We start from the raw sequence: 23,741 nt of genomic DNA, 5'->3' as shown, positions 1-23,741 counted from the left end.
AGTTTTACACCTAGAAAAGTCATGATCCGGGCACCTCACCTGTTACTTACACGGTTGCGCTATTACTCTATTTTCAAGTATTCTTTAGAAATTAATCTTTTAGTGAATGTACGATAACTAATTTAAATTTGAATTTAAAATATAAATTATATATATATGTCATATATCCAAATGTGATAGTTTATGCATTATCATTCTCTATATAATAAGTATTTGAAGTTCATGTACACTCAATCATGTACAACAAGAGATGTTTACATATTTTTACAAAAAGCATAAATTCTCTGGACATTCCCAAAAACAAAACAAAAAAAAAAAAAAAAAAACTTTTGGCAGACTATCGAGCACAAGTAAGGTTTTGTTGTTATGGTTCGATTCAACGAGCAACTTATGAAACATCGAGTCCTTGGATAATCAAAGTAAGTCTTCTAAGATGTTTGAAATAAAACATCTTTGTAAAATTGAGATTGAGAACGTTTAGCAGTAAGAGCTTCAGTTGATCTGCTAGTTGTCTATTTGAATGATCACATCTTCATACACACAGCAGACGTAAATATGCAAATCATTGAGATTTCCGAGTCCAAACATCTTTGTAAAAGATAGGCTTTTAGCAACGTTAGTCTTATGTTGAGATTAGTGCAACGTATGTATGTAGCGGATTTTCTGTTTCATTTCTTGTGCTACTGTTTGTCTCACTTTTTATTATACTACAATTTTATCTTCAAGGGCATCGTATTTTAGTTCTTTTTAATTTTTTAAAAAATTCAATAACTATTAACTTAGTAAAAAATAAATACAATAATTTTAAAAAGTAACATGTAATAGAAAATTAAAAAATATAGCAGAAAATTCATTAAAATTTTTTTTAAATTTGTTAAATTTTGTGTATTACTCAGTTAATAGTTATTAAATTTAAAGAAAACAAAAAAAGAACTAAAATAATTATTGGATTTTAAGGAAACAAAAAAAATAATAAACCAAATTGCACAAGTAAGTTGAACAAATTCAAATTGCACGGTGGCATCATCCATTCATTTCCTACGGGAAGAGAGAGTTACAAACTGACAATGAAGACAGACTTTTCATCCCTTGAAACCAAAAAATGTACAATAATACGAGGATCTCAATTCCTTTCTATATGACACAATACGTTATTGCGTGCTAATTCAAGCAGCTGCCATATATCTAGTCGTATTCATTGATGGATAATATCATCTACTGTATAGAAGTTTGAAGGGCAAATGTCGAAGCTAAAGGAGAGAAAAAAAAAAGAAAAGAAAAGAAAAGAAGAAGACAAAATCTCCATAAGAGCTAGAGGACATAAACCTTTAAGGTTTAGGAAGATTGAGGACAATGTGAAGAGAGTAAAGAAGAATAACTAAATACGCTAAGGAAGCCACAAAGTTAGCAATAAGAGCTCCTGCAACGTGGTTACAAAACTTTGGAACTTGATTACAGATAGGTAACCAGCCAGCGTGCGAGTTCCCATGCTTTCCCACTTGACCGATGGCTATATTAGCTGAAACGCTTGAATCCAACAACAGCGTAACAATCTATGTAAACGCAAGAAAGATCAGAAGGCAATATTTTACCATAACGGCCAGTAATCGATCATGAGAGAAGTGAAGAGAAGAGAAGAGAAAGAAGATAATCGCGTACCAAATCTGAGACTAACAAGAATCGGAACAGTGAAACCTTAGACGGACAGAACAGTACTATGAGGGTATAGCCACCTGCCACTGCATTTATGATCACAAAGTATCTGTTCCAGAAGATAACAGCATGTTACAAAGCCATAACAATTTGGGTTTTCGGATAGCTCACTTTTTTTGTAAATTTTTTTCTTGTTGCATCATAAACACAATTATCAATTATTACTTTATTTTACATGCATCAGATCACAATAATTACTGCCATATTCTTCTCAAAAAAACTTTTTTCAAATAATCTTGTATCCAAACATATTATGATTTCATAAATATACTTTCGATGGGCTAGCTCAGTTGTCACTGGTAGAGCATTTAATGTATACCAGGCTGACAAGGAGGGGATATGAAAACATTTCTCCCTCTCTCCATTAGTCCTCAGTTGCATGTACAGAAAGAATTAAACACAAAAATAAAGGAAGGAAAAAGAGTCCCTTACTTGAAAGTTGGTGAATTGGTATAGTTTGCTTCAAAGGTCATGTTGAAGACTTGAGCAGAGTCACGTGCTGAAACCATCACAACTGCTGCAGTAACCGAAGCTCCCAGGGCCAGGAGCCTGAGCAGAAAGATGGGGACTCTCTTAGCCAAAGTCATCAAGACAGGCCTGGCTTCAGAGAGGAAAATCAGTCAGTTGGGAGATGGCGTTCTGGAAAGGATTGTAGTTGGATCGATCGACTGAGGCAAGGAAACAATTTTTGCAATTTTCTAGTTCAAATGAAGGAGATTGAAGTTTAAAATATGATGTCAAGGACAAGTATATATAATTTACTGAAAAAGACGGGTGGATAGCAAGAGGTGTACCGCCGGAGTTAGGAAAGGCAGATACGAGGGTGGTAGACTTGTCTTCTCGGGTCGCGTTCTTGGTAACCTAATGGGTGTATAGACTACCATTTGCACCACAATTTGATTAAATCATCAGACTCAACAAGGGTCATTTTCTAAGAGTACTAGATCGGACTCCATACATCAGAAAATTTTCTATATTGATCGTTTTGTATAATCTAGACAAGAACATATAATATAGCAGACTTTAGGAGTATTGTTCATTCTTTTAATTGTTATTAGTGTTAAGGTACATCCAATATGTGTGCAATTAGGGAACAATTAAAATAAATAAATTCTGTATAAGTATTGTTTGTTACATGCAAAAAAAAAAAAATTTATATAAAAATTTCATGAAAGAGCTTTGGTTTATGTGGTTATAGTAATTTGGTAGTTACAATATTTAGAGTGATTACGAGCAGTTATATTGATAAAAATGTGATTAGGTGATTAGAATAAAAATTAATTTTTATAATGGTAAAATTGAAAGTTTAAAAGATGACAAAAAAATATTATTTACACCGACTGCCATTGTTTAGATATTATATATTATATAGACAATAATAATGCAAAAAAAAAATTGATAAGATTTTATCATTTTAACTTAATTAAAACACAATTACCAAAAGAAACATCTTTTGATAGTCATTATTATTACCAATCTCTCTCGACTTGAAGAAGGGCAAAATGAATTACTTAAAGTGCCAATGTAGTTTTCCCACGTTGTTGCATGGAAGAGTTGTGCCTCTTACATCATATGTAAGGGTCAGTTTACTTTAAAGAATGATCTTTGACCTTTTTCTTTGTTTAATAGATTGAGAAATGAATATTGGACTATTTGTGCCATTGTAATGGACAGCTCAACGACCCACCAGCAGATTATTTCCGGGACTAATCAGTGGTAATAACGTGCACATGTCGGTGAAAAGTCTAATATACGTTTCACAAATTAATTAATGCTGGAGAGTCATTACTCATCACCCTTTGGGAGGTCAAATAATCAATTAATTGTGAGTATATATGTGAAACAACACATGCATTATGTGCTTGCTTCTAACTTGGATCAAACTGAAAAGTTTCAAGTGATCATTCTGTTTTCATTCTTGCCTCAGCAAAGAGCAAATCTCCTCAGCAAATTCTGAATGAAGATTAGCTACAGCAGTTTAGATGGGATCAACTGCTGAGTACTTGAAATTGTATCGAGTTATATATTAATCTTATTTCTTCAGGATTACTAATCTTGTTTGACAAAAAAATGTTGACATTTTGCTCAATCGAATAGCTCTTATTGTCCTTCATAGCCAGTGTATGGACAGACATCTGCATGCATGGTGTTCCTTCGGCAAACAAAGATGCATGCAAGAAATACAAAGATACATAAAGTCACAATTTTCTTACTAAGAAGTATATATAACTAGCCAGTATTTTGATCGAGTAGCTAGTCCATCAATCATTGATTTGTTACACTTAAGTCGATCTGTCCGCAATGAAAGGCAATGGTAGAGACTAGAGACTCGCGAGCGGCTCGATTCGTTTGCAGCCCTAGAGACTGGCTCACTTGGGTTGAAAGTTGACGAGGTTTAAAACTATCCAACTACAATTAATACAGCTCAATATGATGGAAAAATCAGTGCCTCATAAACTCGTTTTGACAACTGACGCTTATCGATAATTCAAATATAATACACCTCTCAGAAATTACGATTCAAGCGTGTGCTGTTACTAAAAATGTAATAACAGTTTCAAAGTGATAACAGACCTGGGGGTTATACACCAAAATAAAAAGTACTCCTGTAACTTTTTCCATCTTTATTATTTTTTAGGCAAAACTTGCTCTCAAAATAAATGAAAAACTATTAACTTACCACTTAATGTAATATATACTCAAATGTATCAGATTTAGTGCATGACAATTCAATAATTTAATGGATTCGAACTTCAGCTTTTAAATTTCAGAATTCAGTTTTATTAAACACATTCTTAATTCAAAAATTTTCAGTATTTTTAGCTCATTCATGAATTTAAATCCTTATTTAGTTGTTGGTCTGACATACAAATTTCTTTTGCTTCTACAACCACACAAAAGAAAAAAAAAAAAAAAAGAGGGAAATACCTCAGTGCAAGTGTGCAACTGTCCAAGAATAATAATATTTATCTCTTTTGTCTTTGTTTGCAAAATATACTCGTCCCAATAAGGGAAGAAATAGATTAAACGATATGGAAGAGGGAGTACAAGTAATTCTCGCACTTGCACTGAAAAAAATCATCAAAAATGATTATACGTTGGACTTGAACTTGGTCATCCGGTGTTCAGAGCAGAAGCACAAGAAGTCTCAGTTCCGGAAACTTTGCCCTCTGGATCAGTTTGATGCTTTTACGTATCCATCTGCAATGACGGGCTCGGATGTTCGTATTGGGCTTTGACACGTAGATAAGAAACTCTACCCATACAAAATAGACCTGCGCCCAATTACTCTCAGAGGCCCAAAATGTGAATGTGTGACGTCAAATTCACCATGCTTTTTGGTTATTATTTTCCAATTGATCTAATTTTCCAAGTACTTTTTAGTGATCTAGTTGAAACATGAACAGTAGCATGACTTGACATCTTGGGGCCCAATTCAAAACTTTTTTTTAATCACAATTCAGATATTTCTTTATTCGGTATATATAATATATAAGAGTTTGAATGAATTCGATTCTGATTATTATTACAATTCAGATATTTCACATAAATAGTTGTATCCAAATTTAGGTTTGCCAAGCTTTGCCATGAAGTGATTTTTCTAATTTTAGTAATCTATCGGACAAGACCCGGATACTTAAATAAAAATTTTCGATGTTGTCAAATCTCCCATGTTTGTAGAATTAGAAATTTGTTAGCTCATGTTTTAGCAAAATTTTCTCAACTGTTTGGTGGGATGATTTCCCTCCTTCGTTTATTAAATCTGTAATCTATGATTTGAATGAATGAAAACTTTGTTGTACCCTCAAAAAAAAAAAAAAGTTTGCTTCTTAGCTTCTAAAAAAAATGCATTCTCCAAATTTTGATAGCTACAATTTTACAGGTTTGATAAATCAATTTTGCTTGAGTGTATTCAATATTCCAAGTACAGTGCTGCAACTAGGGGTGCAGAGAATTCGAGTAGCTTGAATCGAGCTCGCGAGTAGCTTGATTAGCTACTCGAATCGATTTCGAGCAAATTCGAGTTCGAGTCAATCTCGATCTACTTGCTACAGTAAACGAGCCGATCTCGAGTATTTAGGAGTCAGAAATTCGAGCTCGACGAGTAGCTCGAGCTCGGTAGCACATATATATTTTTTATTTTAGTTTATATATCAATTTACTCTTTTAGGTTTGTTAGCTAGAATATTTACGGGCTTAAGCAGTTCCCTGCCAATTAGTAAACAAGGGTGAATAAGTAATTTTGGCTCGAGAATTCTGATGAAATGAGGAAAACTAAAAACGAAAAATGAAAAAGCTTCCGTCGAATTCATCCTTCACAGTTCTTTCTTCTTCTTCGTTCGGCCGTTCCTTCCTCTTCAGCCTCTCTCAAATCGCAATCTCTTATTCTTTGGCTCATCTCCTCAACTGTCACAAGTCACAACTGATCATCTAAAGCTATAAACACTTCAGCAGTTTAGCTCAACTTGGAGTAGGTAGCAGCGTGAGCACTGAGCAGCCGACCTTTGAGTGGGGGTTTCAAATCAAATCAAAACCCATCAATTTCAACAGCTGCATTTGACAAATTAAGGTACTTATTGTGCATTTGTGTAGTAAATATGTGCATTATGAGGTTAAATTTTATAAATGTAATATTAATTTTTAATCTCCAAACCCTAACCAAAAAAATTGGGGGCTGCAGCCTGCGATTCAATATATTCAATTTCCGTATCCCATTCCTTCTCCATTGCTGTACTGGAATTTTGAGGAAATGGAGGGCAGCTCGATTCCTTCAACAAGTGATTCGGTGGTTGGCGCGATAGCTCCAAGAATTGGTAAGTTTCTTGACATTGGCTCTAACATGTTTATGGGTTTTTCTTTGATGTGAAAATGCACTGATTTCAGAAATTTGCTTTAAGTTGGATTATTAAGTGTTAATTAGCTAGTATATTAATGAGATTAATGAGAATATTCAGTTATGTTCTCTGGAGAATAATTTTGATGCTAGCTTATGCAGTTAAACTAAAAGATCTTTTACTTGGGTCAATAACAGCATGAAAACAAGAGTTTCTCAATCGGAACTAAAACTAACCTTTCCTGGAAAACAAAACACTGCATGGAATAGGAAACTGCAGAAAAGGGGATACGTCATAAAGTACAAAAGTTTCTCAATCTGAAGACATATCAAAGCTTCTAATAGCCCCCTTTATGATTCCCAGCCGAATATATATGAAATCTTATCAAAACTTTCAGGCTTTATTGCTACAGTAGTGCTTGAAGTTTCATACAAATTTTCTCTTGGGCCCTGAAGTTTTTCCTAAACTCAGCTCTGAATCTGATTGAGCTATTCCTTTTGTTTGTTTCTCGTTGATAAAAATAAGAAAATGTAAACAAAAGGCTTTCTGATTTTATCCAATGCAAATTAAAAAAAATGGGATACCATAATATCCATTTCAAGATGAGATGGTGGCTGGCATCAATAGTAAATGAGTTTAAGATCCAAAACATTATTGGGATATCAACTCGCATGATCTGTTAGATTGATGTCATTCGCATGATTTGTTTTTGATCGGCTAGACATCCATCTTGTTAGACCTAATTTGATGTTTTCTTTACTTTTGGCCGTGTGTTTTCTGGAAAAAGTGCCACTGGCATGAAGGTTAGAATCATGGGTCCCAACTATGTTCCGAGAGAGAAAAAGGACTTGTATGTTATAATGTTAAGACTTAAGAATGTCTAAAGAATAGTTATTTGGATGGGTAAGAAGCAGGAAACAGTTGAGGATGTGCCATGGGGTAACACAGTTGCTATGGTTGGTTTGGATCAATTCATCACAGTTGCTATCGTTGCTATGGTTGCTGTCTCCCCTGTCGTGCGTGTTGCTGGGCAGAGTGCAGTGGAAGGTTGCATCTGATTCCCCAAGCTTGTTGAAGGTTTGAAACCTCTGCCGAAGGTTCTGTCCTCTGTATGCAATGGCATGCTTCTAAGTTTTGTCCATGTGGCTCCAAGCCTCCAAGACTTTAATTGGCTTCTAAGTTTTGTTTCTTTGAATTGCAATTAATCTTGTTCAATTGATATTAATGTACTTTCATTCGAATGATTAGTGCAACTTAGTTTATTGTTTAGTACAAATTAGTAGTGTTGCATTTAAGATACAAAGACTAGATTCTTTAGATTTGCGCAGGAACCAGGATCAATTCGAGCTCATTCGAGCTCGAGTACTCGACTTGATATCGAGCTCGAATGACATGTCGAGCTCGATCAAGTCGAGTTCGAGTCTGCATACACTTTTATCGAGTCGATCTCGATCCTTGGTTATCGAGCTCGCTCGAGCTCTGGCGATCTGTGTCGAGCTCGAGCTCGAGTACGCCACTACTCGAGCTCGACTCGGCTCGATTTCACCCCTAGCTGCAACTTCACGGCTTATAGCTTTTCAACCCTCAAACTTTTGAAAATATTTCAAATAAGGACATTTTGTGGTTAAGCACTTAAGCTTGACAAATCTAATATAGGAAGTTAGGAACTTTGGTGGCAAGAAATGTGGACGCTAAACGAATACTTTTCGAAAATGCACAAAAAAAAAAAGGCCACCTATATTTTTATACAAGAAAAGCCCAATTTTAAATTTTCAAAACTTCACAATTCTATGTCTTTCTGCAATATATTAACTAAAATCTAAAAAACAGTTTTCATCATGTAAAATCCACTTTATCTACAAGAAAATAGTGCACATTCTTCAATTTTGCATTATTTTGTATAATGTTATGAGGGAACTAATAAATAAAAGGGTGAAAAGCATAACCATTGTTCAGTTTGTCTATATGTTAATTATGTTCTATGTAATACATTTTTAACAATTTTCCAAAAATATAGGAATATAGAAGAATTCCATGTAGTTTCACTTTCTCAATATATATATATATATATATATATATATGTGCATATATAAAGGGATCAATTTAATATATAAGTACGAAGAAAAATCAAATCCACAAAAAAAAAGAAAAGAAAAATTGGGTTCGAATCACCCATTGAAGTTTAAAAAAAAAAGGTTAAATCCCCCAAATATTTTCCTCGCCGACTTGCCTGATTTGCCCCGGTTTCCATTTCTTTCCCTCCCGATATAAGCCACCTTCTCCCCATTTTTCAACTCATTTTCCTCCTCCTCTCCTGCTCGTTGGACTCTCTTCGGACCTTTCTCTCTCCACCCAAAAACCAACCCGGATCGGGCGTCCACTGTCGCTAAAAGTTTTACTGATTTTGAATTGAAGAGAACTACCAAGTCAAATAATATGGATATGGAAGACGAGTACGAGGATAATCAGTACAACGACGAGGAGGAGGAGATTACCCAAGAGGATGCTTGGGCAGTGATCAGTGCTTACTTCGAGGAGAAGGGATTAGTGAGACAGCAGCTGGACTCCTTCGATGAATTTATTCAGAACACAATGCAAGAAATAGTCGATGAATCCGCGGATATTGAGATCCGACCTGAGTCCCAGCACAATCCGGGTCACCAGTCCGATTTCGCTGAGGTCGAGAACTTGCTCGAATATGACTAACTTTTAAATTTGATAAAGATGACTTGACAATTGGGTAATAATGCAGTTCTGACTCTGTTTTTCAGAAGTAATTTTGAAAAAAATTGGCGGTGATTCCTCAGTTGAGTTTTGCTTAGGGTTTTTTTTTTGGCGGCTTGAAGGATGTCTTTTGAGTAATGGATTGGAGTATCAAATTTGAGGTTTACGGCATGTGTTTAGTGAATTCAAGGGTTTGAATGAAGTAAAAGTAAAGGCTAAGGAGTCTTTGATGTGCAATCTGCACTGGGCGTGGCTGCAGAGGAAGATTTTCTAGGGTTTTGTTAGGGAGCGTTTGAATTAGTGCTCGGTTGCTGTCGGAATTGTCAAGTTTTGGATTGTATATGAAGCTGACATTTTGTATGAGTAATAATAACTCATCAATCAGAGCAGTTGGATCCTAGTACTAGACGAATTCTGTGGAATTGAAATGGTTAAGTGAGTTAAATTGAATGGAAACAAGGAAACATGAGCTAGTAACAACTTTGCACTTAGAGAAGCTTCTGTGGTTTAAGGGAAATGAAAGGGGTCTTCAACTCTTATTAGCGTTTTATGGGAATGTTTTATAAACTTTAAAGGAGCTAAAAATTACAGGGTGATTTAATTTTCTAAGTTCGGGTATAGAATATTTTCCTTTTATAGTGCTTTCCATTTTTTTCTGCAATTATGGGGTTGGGTAAAGTAGAGGATATCAAACAATTTTTCTCTTGATTTCTTGTTATCCAGTTGATAACTATGTTGCTGATTGAAGGACTGAGCTGAGAGTTACTTGGACATAAATGGTCATAACTTTGTTCATCATGCTTTTGCAGACTGTGTATAAGATCAGTTTTGGCCAGATATATCTGAGCAAGCCCATGATGACGGAGTCAGATGGAGAAACTGCAACATTGTTTCCAAAGGCTGCAAGGCTTAGGAATCTGACATATTCGGCCCCCTTGTATGTGGACGTGACAAAGAGAGTTATTAAGAAAGGGCATGATGGTGAGGAAGTTACTGAGACTCAGGATTTTGGGAAAGTCTTCATTGGGAAGGTGCAGTTTTTCACTTTGCCTTTCCAACAGCTTCCCCCAATCCCCAAAACTCTTCTTTTGGTGCCTGGGGAGGGGTGAGAATAATGATATGATCTCTGGGAAATCAATCATCTGCTTTTTAATGTATACTTGTCTTATTTGTTTGAACAGGTCCCTATAATGCTCCGGTCGAGTTACTGTACATTGTTCCAGAACTCAGAAAAGGATCTTACTGAGCTTGGAGAGTGCCCATATGATCAAGGAGGGTACTTCATCATCAACGGAAGTGAAAAGGTTCTGATTGCTCAGGAGAAAATGAGCACTAATCACGTCTATGTGTTCAAAAAGAGGCAACCCAACAAGTATGCATACGTGGCAGAAGTCCGGTCCATGGCCGAGACACAGAATAGACCTCCCAGCACAATGTTTGTGCGAATGCTTTCTCGGTCTAGTGCCAAAGGGGTATATGCAGAACCAAAGTTTATCATTTATTTGCTGGACTTTTTCTCTGCAGAAGTGGTAGGGAGTTGCTAATTAGTTGAGGTAATTGCAGGGTGCTTCAGGCCAGTATATACGTGCTACCCTTCCATACATCCGAACAGAAATTCCTATCATTATTGTTTTTCGAGCATTGGGGTTTGTTGCTGACAAAGATATACTGGAACATATTTGCTATGATTTCTCTGATACCCAAATGATGGAGTTGCTTCGTCCATCCTTGGAAGAAGCATTTGTTATACAAAATCAACAGGTAGGCTCCTTGTAGGGCTTTAAGCTCTGCAGATTTTGCCTGCCTTCTCTAAGTTTTCTGGTTTTCTCTTTTAGTATGTTGAGTGCGTGTATGATACTTCGAGTTCCACTGATCATAATAGCTCTTCAAGTATTCCTTCTATCACAATTGTTTCTTCCCCCTTTGTTTGAAAAAATTCCAATTGGACGTGTCTCACATGTGACTGGGTTTGAGTTGGCAACAGTTTCTTCCAAGACTTTGATATATTTAATGAATTTCTGTTTAGCAATTTAAACCAATTTGGTACCCTGCATTATTTTTCTTTTTTCTCTTGGTTCATGTTTGTGTGCCATTTGCATGTTTTCTTATTAGGCTTAAGAATTTGGAAAATTATGAGTGCATTTTTTTCCTGTTTCAGTCTGGTAAATTATGTTATTTGCTGCAGGTTGCCCTGGATTATATTGGAAAAAGAGGAGCTACTGTTGGCGTCACAAGGGAAAAGAGGATTAAGTATGTGCTCGAGAATTGTTTGTCATTGATTCAAGTAATGCCTAGCTTCTCCACTTGAATTGCATGTGAGAATGTTTTTTCATCTACTTACAGGTATGCTAAAGAGATTCTTCAGAAAGAAATGCTCCCACATGTTGGGGTTGGAGAATACTGTGAAACAAAGAAAGCATACTATTTTGGGTATGCCTTGCATTGAATTTGTTACATAACTGTATTTGGAGGTGATACCTTTATTATGATAAACAAATTTTTGCACCTAACAGCTACATCATCCATCGGCTTTTGCTGTGTGCACTTGGCCGGAGGGCAGAAGATGACAGAGACCATTATGGAAACAAAAGACTGGATCTTGCTGGTCCATTGCTTGGTGGCCTGTTTAGAATGGTTTGTAATTGATCATGATGTTCTTTAATTCAATTGACTTTTGAAAGTGGCTGTTACTAAGTTCAGATGTCTATGCATGGGTGCAGCTGTTCAGAAAATTAACCAGGGATGTCAGAGCTTATGTTCAGAAGGTACTTAATGCAGACTCTTCTCTTAAGTTATGCTGATGCTTATTTTCATTGGCTCTTGTTTAATATGTTATTCATTGTTTACAGTGTGTTGACAACGGAAAAGACGTTAACCTGCAATTTGCAATCAAAGCAAAAACTATAACCAGTGGCCTTAAATACTCACTTGCCACTGGTAACTGGGGGCAAGCAAATGCAGCGGGTACAAGGGCTGGTGTTTCACAGGTTTATTTTTAGATTTCTACATGTCATTCATTAATCTAGGGATGCAGTGGGTATTAACTTGAATGAAATGGAAAACTGCAGGTGTTAAATCGTTTGACTTATGCCTCAACTTTATCACACTTGCGGAGGCTAAATTCTCCAATAGGGCGTGAAGGTGAATGTCTTCCCTCCCCCGCCCCCCACCCCCTCTCTCTTCTTCCAATGGTTCTCCTTTGGGTGTACGTTTCATCTAGTCATGCAGTAAAGATTGAGATGTGTGGATTTGCATGACCTCTCTATCCTCCTCTCTCACTGAGTCATGAATGCACAAGATTGATGACAGTAGGGACTAAGTTAAAATACTAATTAAAATACTAAAGGAAAGATTGGTGATAGGCATGCAGTTAAAGTTTAGTATTTTCTTTGATTGTCTTTGATCGAGATTGTTCTTGATTATAGGGAAACTGGCCAAACCAAGGCAATTGCACAACTCGCAGTGGGGAATGATGTGCCCAGCAGAAACGCCTGAAGGACAGGTGAGTACACTGCTGATGAGAGAATTTTTGACATGTTGCAGTTCATTTGCTTCTTTTTTCCCCATTTTGCCAAATGTTGATTGTTTGATAAACCACATATTTGATCTCCCTTGCTGTCTTATCAGGCGTGTGGACTTGTGAAGAATCTAGCTTTGATGGTGTACATAACAGTTGGTTCAGCAGCATATCCCATTCTGGAGTTTTTGGAGGAATGGGGAACTGAGAATTTTGAGGTGAGAAATCTCTACATCTTTGGAAGACTGAATTTTCTATATGACCACTGATCTCAAGGCATGCCCTTTGGGTTGTAGGAAATTTCACCTGCAGTCATTCCACAAGCTACAAAAATCTTTGTCAATGGTTGTTGGGTTGGTATCCACCGTGACCCTGATATGTTGGTCAGGACCCTGAGGCGTCTGAGAAGACGGGTGAGGATGGATTTTCTGTCTCTTTTTTAACTGTCCTTTGTTTAGGCATGATTGCTGAGACATGTTTTGTAGTTTTTGTAGCGCTTATCTGTGTGCAGCCTCATGATTTACTATCTTATTGAATGGACTTATACCATTGGTTAAGCTACTCGATGTTCATATTTTTTTAGATGTCTGCATCACAGTGTAGAATGAAAGGTGCCAAATCATCAATTGAGGAAGTTTAATTTGAGAAAAGCCATCTTTCACAATGGTGTTGAAATTGACTTAAAAAAGAAAAACCTTTATAAGGTGCTAGTGGAGTTAATTAGCATTGGCTTCAGAATATCTGTTCACTTCTTTATGGGTTAGTTAACATGTTTTTGTATAAACATAGCAAATTTTTCTTTTAAGTAGTTACTGGATCGTGTTTTTCCCATCCATGTGTAGACTACAGCAACATAATTTCCAGCATTCATAATTTGAATAAGCATTATTCAAATTGTGCTGTTTGTCACACAGAGTGTTAATTATTTTACTTCTTTTGGATGAACAGGTTGATGTTAACACAGAGGTTGGTGTAGTTCGTGATATTCGTTTAAAGGAACTGCGCATCTATACTGATTATGGCCGCTGCAGTCGTCCATTATTTATTGTGGAAAAGCAAAGGCTTCTGATTAAGAAGAAGGATATTCAAGCCTTGCAAGCAAGGGTACATTCATTTTGATCCTGAATTCTTCCTCTATTCTTTGCTTATGCTTCTGATGTTTCTGCTTATATCATGACCTGCTTATTCTTTTATAGGAGTCCCCAGAAGAAGGTGGCTGGCATGACCTTGTGGCCAAGGGATTCATAGAATACATCGACACTGAAGAAGAAGAAACCACTATGATTTCAATGACCATTAATGTTAGTAACTTGAGTCTCTCTGTCCCTCCCTCCCTTTCTCTCTCCCTCTCTCTCTCAATCATTGTCTTAAGATAATTTGAGATGTTGAAATGTCAATGCTAATTGTTCAAGGATCTTGTAACGGCGAGGCTGAATCCTGAGGAGGCCTATTCTGATACGTATACGCATTGTGAGATTCACCCATCACTCATTTTGGGTGTTTGTGCTTCAATTATACCATTCCCTGACCACAATCAGGTGAGCCTACTCTTATCCCCTAATAGTATGTTAATGAAGGTATTATTGCTATTTATTTGAGTTGTCTAACCTTTTTTTTTTTGGTTATCAGTCTCCTCGTAACACGTATCAGTCTGCCATGGGTAAGCAAGCGATGGGAATATATGTCACAAACTACCAATTTCGCATGGTAGAATTTTGATCTTTATTCACCATGTTTTCTGTTACATCAGTTGATGTATACTTTATGGTTACTCACTCCTTTTTTGCATCAGGACACTTTGGCCTATGTGCTATATTATCCTCAAAAACCACTTGTTACTACTCGAGCCATGGAGCACTTGCACTTCAGGCAACTACCTGCTGGCATCAATGCAATTGTTGCCATTTCTTGCTACTCTGGATACAACCAAGAAGATTCTGTCATTATGAATCAGTCGTCTGTTGATCGTGGATTCTTTCGATCTCTGTTTTTCCGATCGTACAGAGATGAGGAGAAGAAGATGGGGACTTTAGTCAAAGAGGACTTCGGGCGCCCAGATAGGTCTAACACCATGGGCATGCGACATGGTTCTTATGATAAATTGGATGATGATGGTCTCGCCCCACCAGGAACGAGAGTTTCAGGTGAGGATGTGATCATTGGGAAGACCACTCCTATTCATCAGGATGATGCTCAGGTTCCATCAGCATTAGCTACTCGATACACCAAGCGTGATCATAGCACAAGTTTGCGCCATAGTGAGACTGGTATGGTGGATCAGGTCCTACTCACAACAAATGCTGATGGTTTGAGGTTTGTTAAAGTGAGGGTGAGATCTGTTCGCATTCCGCAAATTGGAGACAAGTTTAGCAGTAGGCATGGTCAGAAGGGAACTGTAGGCATGACCTACACTCAAGAAGATATGCCGTTCACTATTGAAGGAATAACCCCTGACATTATTGTCAATCCCCATGCTATTCCTTCTCGAATGACAATTGGTCAGCTGATTGAGTGTATCATGGGTAAGGTTGCTGCGCACATGGGAAAAGAGGGAGATGCTACGCCTTTTACTGATGTCACTGTAGATAACATCAGTAAAGCCCTGCACAAATGTGGATACCAGATGCGTGGTTTTGAAAGAATGTATAATGGTCACACTGGGAGACCTTTAACGGCCACTATTTTCCTTGGGCCTACTTATTACCAAAGGCTGAAGCACATGGTTGATGATAAAATCCATTCTCGTGGGAGAGGCCCAGTTCAGATCCTCACCAGGCAACCAGCAGAAGGGCGATCACGTGATGGTGGTCTCCGATTTGGAGAGATGGAGAGAGATTGCATGATCGCCCATGGTGCTGCTCACTTTCTTAAGGAAAGATTGTTTGACCAAAGTGATGCATACAGGGTCCATGTTTGTGAGCGTTGTGGGTTGATTGCGATTGCAAACTTGAAGAAGAATTCTTTTGAGTGCAGAAGCTGCAAGAACAAAACTGATATAGTCCAGGTAATAATTACTACCAGTTTGATGCCATTTTTTGTTAAATTCCATCAATAATCCGTAACCCCCATACTTTTCTTATGAAGCCCCCTTACCATGACCTAATCACACACGAACAATAGATTGTTGTGCGTATGCTTTAATGGGTGCCTGAGCCTGAGCCTGAGATGTTTGTGTTTGATTTTGGTTGATTCTCAGGTTCACATTCCATATGCCTGCAAACTGCTGTTCCAAGAGCTCATGTCAATGGCCATAGCACCGAGAATGCTGACAAGGGATATCAGACAAATCAAAGAGCAGCTGAAGAGAGGGATTTGATGCTCGTTGCCAGTGCTATGGTTGTATTGGGAGAGTAAAAGGTTATAGAAGATGGTGATCGTAATAGAACATGTTATCTTTCACGCGTGAACGTCGTCTTTTAATAATTGGTCATTTGGTGTTACTTTGGATGAAATCTTGGCTAGGCAACTAGTTTTCTTTGGTGTTAGCATCTTCTGAGAAGTCGGATGTAATGTAATAACCTACTGTTGTTGTATCACGTTGTAAGTTGTATCCCCTGTCATTCCTGGGTTAATTGGAAGATGCTTTCACGGAGCAGGAGAGATGATGAGTAGGGCGTGGTAGATTTCTGTTTGACAAAATCTGTGTTGGCATCTCATTATTGCCAGAACATTTACTGGCGTATGCTCAAACGTATTCTGAATGGTCCAAGATCCTTCACGACCATGTTACAATCATTTTTTCATCTAGGAATATTAGATTTAATGTATGTGATCCATTATAATTACTTATTAAAACTAGATAATAGTACGATATATTATCTTAGATGAAAAATTTACGTTACTTTATCTAGGATTTCTAAAACCACTATCCTCGTCAGCCATGAATTGTTATTTTATACTTATTCATAGGAAATACGATTTACAACCTTTATATTATGACTGGACTAGAGCATTTTTAAAAGATCCTTTGATACAAGGCTCTTCGATAAATATTCGTAACAACTAGGGTTAATTGGCAAAATACATTAACTATAGGGACAAAAATCAAAATACAGTCAGAGGGTAGGTCGTGTAATTTGACTGATAACACAACTAGTGGTAAACATTTTAAGCATTTAACTTTTAAGTTTCAAGACAGTGGACATTCTGGCGACGAGCAGATCGCTAGAAATGCCACTAAATTATACGCTAGCACTTGTTCAAGTCACTAAATTTATTTATTAATAAAAAATGTTACTGAACTAACGAAAGTGCATATTTTGTAGCATTTTATGTAATTTCACCGTAAACTCAAACTAAATCCCTTTATCTGCACTTGTGGGCTTGATTTTAGAGGGTCAAAATTGTCGATTCATTTTTTTGGCTAATTTTTATCTTTATAAACGACCAAATCACAATCACTTTGTCAGGTCACAAGCTATAGGGCCTTAACGCAATAATGGCTCAATTAGAGCACCAATTGGAGCAATAGTTAGTTTAGTCCGTAGATTAGTTAAACGATGCAGTTTTGGCTTTCTTTAGTAATAGCAATACGATGCCGTTTCACTTAATGAGGCATCTGGTAGTTAAATTCTGTTGCTAAGTTGGTTAGGTTGGTTATAAGAAGTGGGACCCACATGTAATGGAGGATACGGAAATTAATCACAAAACTTGCTGCTCTTCAATCTTGTTCTCTACTTTCTCTCTCTAACCTTCTCTGTTCTTCCTCTCAAATCTCCCAATCTCTCTAAATTCTTGACTCTTCTCAATCAACATTCTCAAATTCTTCCATCATTCCAGAAATTAACCTTGAGGTCGTGACAAAGTGGTATCAGAGCAGGCAATCCTTGGAGCTGAACCACAGTCATGGCGGAAAGTACCAGATTCCGCACCATAGAAGAACAGGTGAGGAAACAAGAAGCTAAGCTCCAAGAGCTAGTGGAAGCCATTCAGGCGACTAGATCCGAGCACCAGCAGGACAAGGAGGACCTGAAGATGGAGCTTGAAGAGAATAACAAGCGTATGGAGAACCTGATATCAGGAATGGAGCAGAATTTCAATCTAGTTCTTGAACAGAAATTTAACGACCTACTGTCTAAGCTGTCCTATGGAAAAGAGAAGGCAACCGAAGGAGGCGGCAGGATGATAGACCAATCGCCACTACTGCCAACACCACCAGGTCATCAGAGGCTATCACTGGAGTATGAGACTCAGAGGAACTTCAAGAAGGATTGGAGTAAGTTTCACATTCCGAATCCTCCTAAAATTGATTTGCAAATGTTTGCTGGGGAGAATCCTAGGGAATGGTTGCGTAAATGCAACAAGTATTTTCTGAATTATCAAGTTCCTGAAGAACATAAAGTTGATGTAATCGAAATGTACTTAGAAGGCAAGGCTGATAGGTGGTTCCAAGGGGTCAGAATTGAGAGACCTAGACTTAGTTGGGAAGAATTTGGGGAATTACTGTGTCTCAGATTCAATGACAGAACTGGTAGAGATATAGTAGAAGAATTTAATAAACTTCAACAAGTAGGTAGTGTGGAAGAATACCAGGAGAAATTCGAGGAATTAAAGGCTTTGATGATGATAAGAAATCGTAATCTGGACGAAAAGTACTTCATCTCTAGTTTTCTGAGTGGACTGAAGGAGGAGATCAAACCTATGATTAAGATGTTGAAACCTGTAACTTTGGTTGAAGCATTTGAACTGTCACAATGGCAAGAGTATTCCTTGAAACTGCAGCATAAGAGCTCTAAGGAAAATGTCAAACCTATAGGAGACAACAGGCTGGGATTGTCCAGAAGTGCTACTACCACCCCAGGGGCTGCTTCATATAAACTTCCTTTCTACAACAGCCAAAAACCTTCTAAGTTGGAAGGTATGCAGGAGAGCACCAAAGATCCTAGGAGGCTTTCTGCACAAGAAATACAGTACAGAAGGAGTAAGGGATTATGCTTTAAATGTGGGGAAAAATATGGAGTGGGGCATCAGTGTAAGGGTGGCCACATGAACTGCTTGATCATGGAGGAAGAGGAGGAAGTTGCCTTTGAAGATGCCTTGGGGGAACAGGATGAATAAACTGGAAATCCTGGCCAGACGATGGAAATGTCCTTGCATGCCCTGTCTGAGGCACTGAAAAGAAAAACCATTACATTGACAGGAGTTCTGGATGGGGAAGAGGTGCTCATCTTAGTGGATACTGGAAGTTCTGATAGCTTTATCAGTAGTGAGTTGGTCATTGGGATGGACCTCAAGTATCAGTGGGTGGAACAACCTTTTTCTGTGATCATGGGGGATGGAACATGTGTTACCAGCAATGCTGTCTGTCCTGGGGTGCAATGGAGTATCAACCGACATCAATTCAAGTTCAGTCTCAAAGCCATGGAGCTAGGAGGATGGGATATCATACTGGGAGTGGACTGGATGACACACTTCAGTCCCATCACCTTTGATTTCCAGCAGCTTAGAATCTCATTACACCATGAAGGAGGGGAGATCCACCTGCATGGCCAAGCAGATAAGTGTGACATGGACTTGATCAGGGGAAAGGATTTGAGGACCTTCATTGAATATAAGAGACAGATGTGCATGGCCATGAGATCGCATCAGAACAATGAGGGCAGTCCAGAGTCCATACCACAGGCAGTGCAGGAACTACTGCAGGAGTTTGAAGATGTCTTTCAAACTCCCAGCTCATTACCCCCTACCAGGAGTGTGAATCATGAGATACCACTTAAACCAGATACCCAACCTTTCAAGCTCAAACCTTACAGGTACCCTCACTATCACAAGGAGGAGATAGAGAGGCAAGTGACTGAAATGCTACACAGAGGCATTGTGAAGCACAGCAACAGCCCCTTTGCTTCTCCTGTGTTGTTGGTCAAAAAAAAAGAAGGAACCTGGAGATTCTGTGTGAATTATAGAAAGTTGAATGAACTTACTGTCAAGGATAGGTTCCCAATACCCAATGTAGACGAGTTGCTGGATGAGTTAGCAGGAGCAGTATTCAAAACTAAACTGGACCTGACAGCAGGCTACCATCAGATCAGAGTTAAACCACAGGACACCTTCAAGACAGCTTTCCAGACCCATTGTGGACACTTCGAATTCCTGGTGATGCCTTTTGGTCTCACAAATGCTCCTGCCACTTTTCAGTCATTAATGAACCAGGTTTTCCAACCTTATCTCAGAAAATTTGTCCTAGTTTTTTTTGATGACATTTTAGTGTACAACCCCACATTAAAGGAACACCTCCAGCATCTGAGAACTGTAATGAACATATTGCGAGAGAACCAGTTATATGTGAAGAAGTCCAAATGTGCATTTGCTCAGGAAAGGATAGACTATTTGGGGCATACCATTACTGAGCAGGGAGTGAGAATGGATGACTCCAAGGTTAGCAGCATTTTGCAGTGGCCAGTACCAAAAACTGTCAAGGAGTTGAGGGGGTTCTTGGGGCTAACTGGCTACTATAGGAGATTTGTAAGGCAATATGGGTAGGTGTGCAAGCCTTTGACTGAACTGCTCAGAAAGGACAACTTCAAATGGAGTATACAGGCACAAGCAGCTTTTGAGCACTTGAAGGAATTAATGTGTTCAGCTCCAGTCCTTAGTTTACCAGACTTCAAGAAGGCATTTGTGGTGGAAACAGATGCCAGTGGAGGGGGAATTGGGGCAGTCCTAATGCAAGAAGGGCACCCCATTGCCTTCTTGAACAAGGCCCTATCACCCAAGAATTTAGGACTATCAGTATATGAAAAGGAACTTCTTGCCTTGGTTCTGGCAGTCACAAAATGGAGGCATTACTTGGTGGGGAGTCACTTTGTAATTAGAACAGATCATCAGTCATTAAAATACCTGTTGGATCAGAAACTGCATACTGCTCTACAGCATAAGTGGATGACAAAACTAATGGGGCTGGATTATGAGATATAGTATAGGAAGGGCTCTGAAAATCAAGTTGCAGATGCCTTATCTAAGAGGCATGAACCTGAGTCAGTTAGTACGAATGGATCCTGCCTAGCTATCACTGCTGTTAGGCCAGGCTGGTTGGAAGAACTGCAGAAAAGTTATGAGGAGGATGATTACTGCCAAACAATCATGGCTCAACTACTGTTGGACTCCACTGCTTACACTGATTACAAATTGGTGGATGGAGTGCTGAGATACCAAGGGAAGATATATGTGGGAAGTGCCAATAACACTAGGCACCAGATCCTGCAAGTACTTCATGGCTCAGCAGTTGGGGGGCATTCAGGACAGAAGAGTTGTTGGCAAAAGATTAAGTCACTGTTTTACTGGCCAGGCATGAAACAAGAGGTAATCACATTCATACGAAACTGTGACACATGCCAAAGGAATAAATCTGAGCATGTACCTTATCCTGGCCTGCTGCAACCAATTCCCATTCCAACACAGGCTTGGACTCACATTTCCATGGACTTCATTGAGAAGCTGCCTAAGTCTCAAGGGAATGACACCATACTAGTGGTGATTGACAGATTCACTAAATTTGGCCATTTTATTAGGCTCACTCATCCCTTCACTGCCAAAGTAATAGCACAAGTTTTTCTGGATAACATATTCAGAATACACGGGTTGCCTGAATCCATCATTACTGACAGAGACAAGGTCTTCACCAGTGGGTTTTGGAAGGAATTATTTAAGGTACTGGGAACAGACTTGCATTATACGTCCTCTTATCACCCCCAATCTGATGGTCAGAGTGAGAGGCTCAATCAATGTGTGGAAAGCTACTTGCGATGCATGACAGGAGAAATACCATCACAGTGGAGTAAATGGCTACCTATGGCTGAATGGTGGTACAATTCTACCTATCATTCCAGCCTCAAAATGACACCCTTCGAAGCACTGTTTGGATACAAACCAGTATCTCTGCCATTGGGGCTTTACTTAGACTCTGTGGTACCTGCAGCTGCCAACCTGCTACAGGAAAGAAATAGAATCTCTACTTGCATCAGGGACAACTTAGCTAAGGCTCAGCAAAGAATGAAGTACTTTGCTGATCAACACAGGACCGAGAGGGAATTTGCTGTTGGGGATTAGGTGTTTCTGAAACTTCAACCATATCGACAACAAACAGTGGCAGTAAGGAAGTGTCTCAAGCTATCTGCAAAATACTATGGACCCTTTGAAATGGAGGAGAAAGTTGGTTCAGTGGCTTACAAATTGAAGTTACCAGCAGGCACGAGGTTGCACCCTGTGTTCCATGTCTCACTGCTCAAGAAGAAGCTGGGCACACTGCGAGGAAGCTCTATCAATCTGCCAGAATTAGATACACAAGACCAATGTCCAATGCAGCCCGAGGCAATCCTGAGTAGAAGAGTCATTTTACGCAATGAGCAACCTGTCATTCAGTTCTTGATTAAATGGAGTCAATTGGAGGCAGAGGAAGCTTCTTGGGAGGATAAGTCTTTCATCGAACGACAGTTTCCTGCATTCCAGACTTGAGGACAAGTCTGTTCTTAAGGGAAAGGGATTGTCAGGTCACAAGCTATAGGGCCTTAACGCAATAATGGCTCAATTAGTGCACCAATTGGAGCAATAGTTAGTTTAGTCCGTAGATTAGTTAAACGATGCAGTTTTGGCTTTCTTTAGTAATAGCAATACGATGCCGTTTCACTTAATGAGGCATCTGGTAGTTAAATTCTGTTGCTAAGTTGGTTAGGTTGGTTATAAGAAGTGGGACCCACATGTAATGGAGGATACGGAAATTAATCACAAAACTTGCTGCTCTTCAATCTTGTTCTCTACTTTCTCTCTCTAACCTTCTCTGTTCTTCCTCTCAAATCTCCCAATCTCTCTAAATTCTTGACTCTTCTCAATCAACATTCTCAAATTCTTCCATCATTCCAGAAATTAACCTTGAGGTCGTGACACACTTATCCCAACTTTCTTGAACCCATCATTTTCTTGAGATTTGAGGTGAGTTTAACAACTATTTTGGAATCTCTACTTTGTTAGGAAGGTTAAAACTCCACGATGTCAAGACGCAAGGTAGCAACTCCGATTTATCAATACAGAAGAAAAATTATTTTAAAGACTTCATGGACTGATAGAAACCCAATAAAAAAATACCTTGAACGTGCTTGTGATAAGATGAGTTTTTTTTTGGGAGATTAAAGTTGATAAATTAAAGGGTGTGTTATACAATTTGATGGGACAAAAAATTTTGGTTAGATTAATGAATATGGCTATTGAGAGTGTTATGATAATGAAATGTGTGCTCATTCGAAACAAGTAATACCTAGCCTCTTAGGAAAGCAAATAGACTAGAATTCGAGAATGAAGCATTGTGAGAAGATATTCAAAAATGGCAAAACGAAGCTGAAAAAATGGAGGTTCAAGATAGAAAGGTGATGTAGACACCAAATTTTGAATAATTTTATGTAGCATCTATTTCATGATTTTCATTTTCGATTGCTTGCATTTTAGTTCGTTATTGTGTGTTTTGCACTATTAGTTGTTATGATATTTTAGTTTTATTCATTTTCGCCCTTTAAGTTGACCTATTTCATTTGCTATTTATTCTTATTTACTTTTAGTTCTAGTTTTTAGTTTTAGCTTTTAAGTTTAAGATTAGCTTAGAGTTTTTTAGAAAAAAAAAAGAAAAGGAAAATATCAAAAATATGTTTTAGTCATTTTATTTTTATTCAATGCTTTCTTGAAGGAAAAATGAAAATGAAAAATCATAAAAAGAAGAGAAAAGAGAAAATTAAAGAAAAAGAGGGAAAAGAAGAAAAAATCAAAAAAATATAGGCTTTAGTTGGCTTGGAAAAATGGAAAGAAAGAAAAAGGAAAATTTGTTCACAAAAATACGTTTATTTCTTTTAAATTCAACCTTTTGGCATTTTATTTTTATTAAGTTATTTTGAAAAAAAAATGAAAAAAAAGGGAAAAATGACAAAAATGAAAAAAAAAAAGAAAGAAGAAAAATGAAAAAACGCAACTTT

The 23,741-nt window shown here is 38.0% G+C and overlaps 3 protein-coding genes across 5 annotated transcripts; 2 read left to right on the top strand and 1 right to left on the bottom strand.

Annotated features, from left to right (window-relative positions):
* Nucleotides 1-991: 991 nt before the first annotated feature.
* LOC113724733 (CASP-like protein 1C1) lies at nucleotides 992-2,414 on the bottom strand. Its single transcript, XM_027247601.2, has 3 exons — nucleotides 2,146-2,414; nucleotides 1,660-1,762; nucleotides 992-1,553 (listed from the first exon to the last, which is right to left on the bottom strand). The coding sequence occupies exons 1-3, from the start codon at nucleotides 2,298-2,300 to the stop codon at nucleotides 1,329-1,331; spliced, it is 483 nt and encodes a 160-aa protein (XP_027103402.1). The 5' UTR covers nucleotides 2,301-2,414; the 3' UTR covers nucleotides 992-1,328.
* Nucleotides 2,415-6,392: 3,978 nt separating this feature from the next.
* LOC113726015 (DNA-directed RNA polymerase II subunit RPB2) lies at nucleotides 6,393-16,384 on the top strand. Of its 3 annotated transcripts, none has more exons than XM_072074367.1 (19): nucleotides 6,393-6,527; nucleotides 10,082-10,303; nucleotides 10,454-10,744; nucleotides 10,836-11,033; nucleotides 11,458-11,522; nucleotides 11,616-11,702; nucleotides 11,786-11,906; nucleotides 11,993-12,037; nucleotides 12,122-12,259; nucleotides 12,341-12,413; nucleotides 12,698-12,774; nucleotides 12,900-13,007; nucleotides 13,086-13,202; nucleotides 13,738-13,893; nucleotides 13,986-14,090; nucleotides 14,202-14,327; nucleotides 14,419-14,496; nucleotides 14,582-15,793; nucleotides 15,986-16,384. In XM_072074367.1, the coding sequence occupies exons 2-19, from the start codon at nucleotides 10,127-10,129 to the stop codon at nucleotides 16,103-16,105; spliced, it is 3,294 nt and encodes a 1,097-aa protein (XP_071930468.1). In that variant the 5' UTR covers nucleotides 6,393-6,527; nucleotides 10,082-10,126; the 3' UTR covers nucleotides 16,106-16,384. The 3 variants fall into 3 exon arrangements, with proteins under 3 accessions (XP_071930468.1, XP_027105271.1, XP_027105272.1); XM_027249470.2 differs by lacking the exon at nucleotides 6,393-6,527 and adding an exon at nucleotides 8,838-9,227; XM_027249471.2 differs by lacking the exon at nucleotides 6,393-6,527 and adding an exon at nucleotides 9,155-9,288.
* A 5,540-nt stretch (nucleotides 16,385-21,924) lies between these two features.
* Nucleotides 21,925-22,239, top strand: LOC140035496 (uncharacterized). Its single transcript, XM_072076747.1, has one exon. It carries the CDS (start codon nucleotides 21,925-21,927, stop codon nucleotides 22,237-22,239), a length of 315 nt encoding a protein of 104 aa, XP_071932848.1.
* Nucleotides 22,240-23,741: the final 1,502 nt, after the last annotated feature.

This window comes from Coffea arabica, chromosome 2c (genome assembly GCF_036785885.1).
Source record: "Coffea arabica cultivar ET-39 chromosome 2c, Coffea Arabica ET-39 HiFi, whole genome shotgun sequence".
Classification (NCBI taxonomy): Eukaryota; Viridiplantae; Streptophyta; class Magnoliopsida; order Gentianales; family Rubiaceae; genus Coffea; species Coffea arabica.
This window is presented reverse-complemented; position numbering and strand designations above follow the sequence as displayed.

Coding starts and splice junctions, on each gene's coding strand:
- LOC140035496 (XM_072076747.1), top strand. CDS start 21,925: ATGGAGGAGAAAGTTGGTTCAGTGGCTTACAAATTGAAGTTACCAGCA.
- LOC113726015 (XM_027249470.2), top strand. CDS start 8,985: ATGGATATGGAAGACGAGTACGAGGATAATCAGTACAACGACGAGGAG. Junction 12,260..12,340: donor CAAGGGCTGGTGTTTCACAG/GTTTATTTTTAG, acceptor GGAAAACTGCAG/GTGTTAAATCGTTTGACTTA. Junction 13,008..13,085: donor GGGGAACTGAGAATTTTGAG/GTGAGAAATCTC, acceptor TTTGGGTTGTAG/GAAATTTCACCTGCAGTCAT.
- LOC113724733 (XM_027247601.2), bottom strand. CDS start 2,300: ATGACTTTGGCTAAGAGAGTCCCCATCTTTCTGCTCAGGCTCCTGGCC. Junction 1,763..2,145: donor ACCAATTCACCAACTTTCAA/GTAAGGGACTCT, acceptor CTTCTGGAACAG/ATACTTTGTGATCATAAATG. Junction 1,554..1,659: donor TCTTGTTAGTCTCAGATTTG/GTACGCGATTAT, acceptor GCGTTTACATAG/ATTGTTACGCTGTTGTTGGA.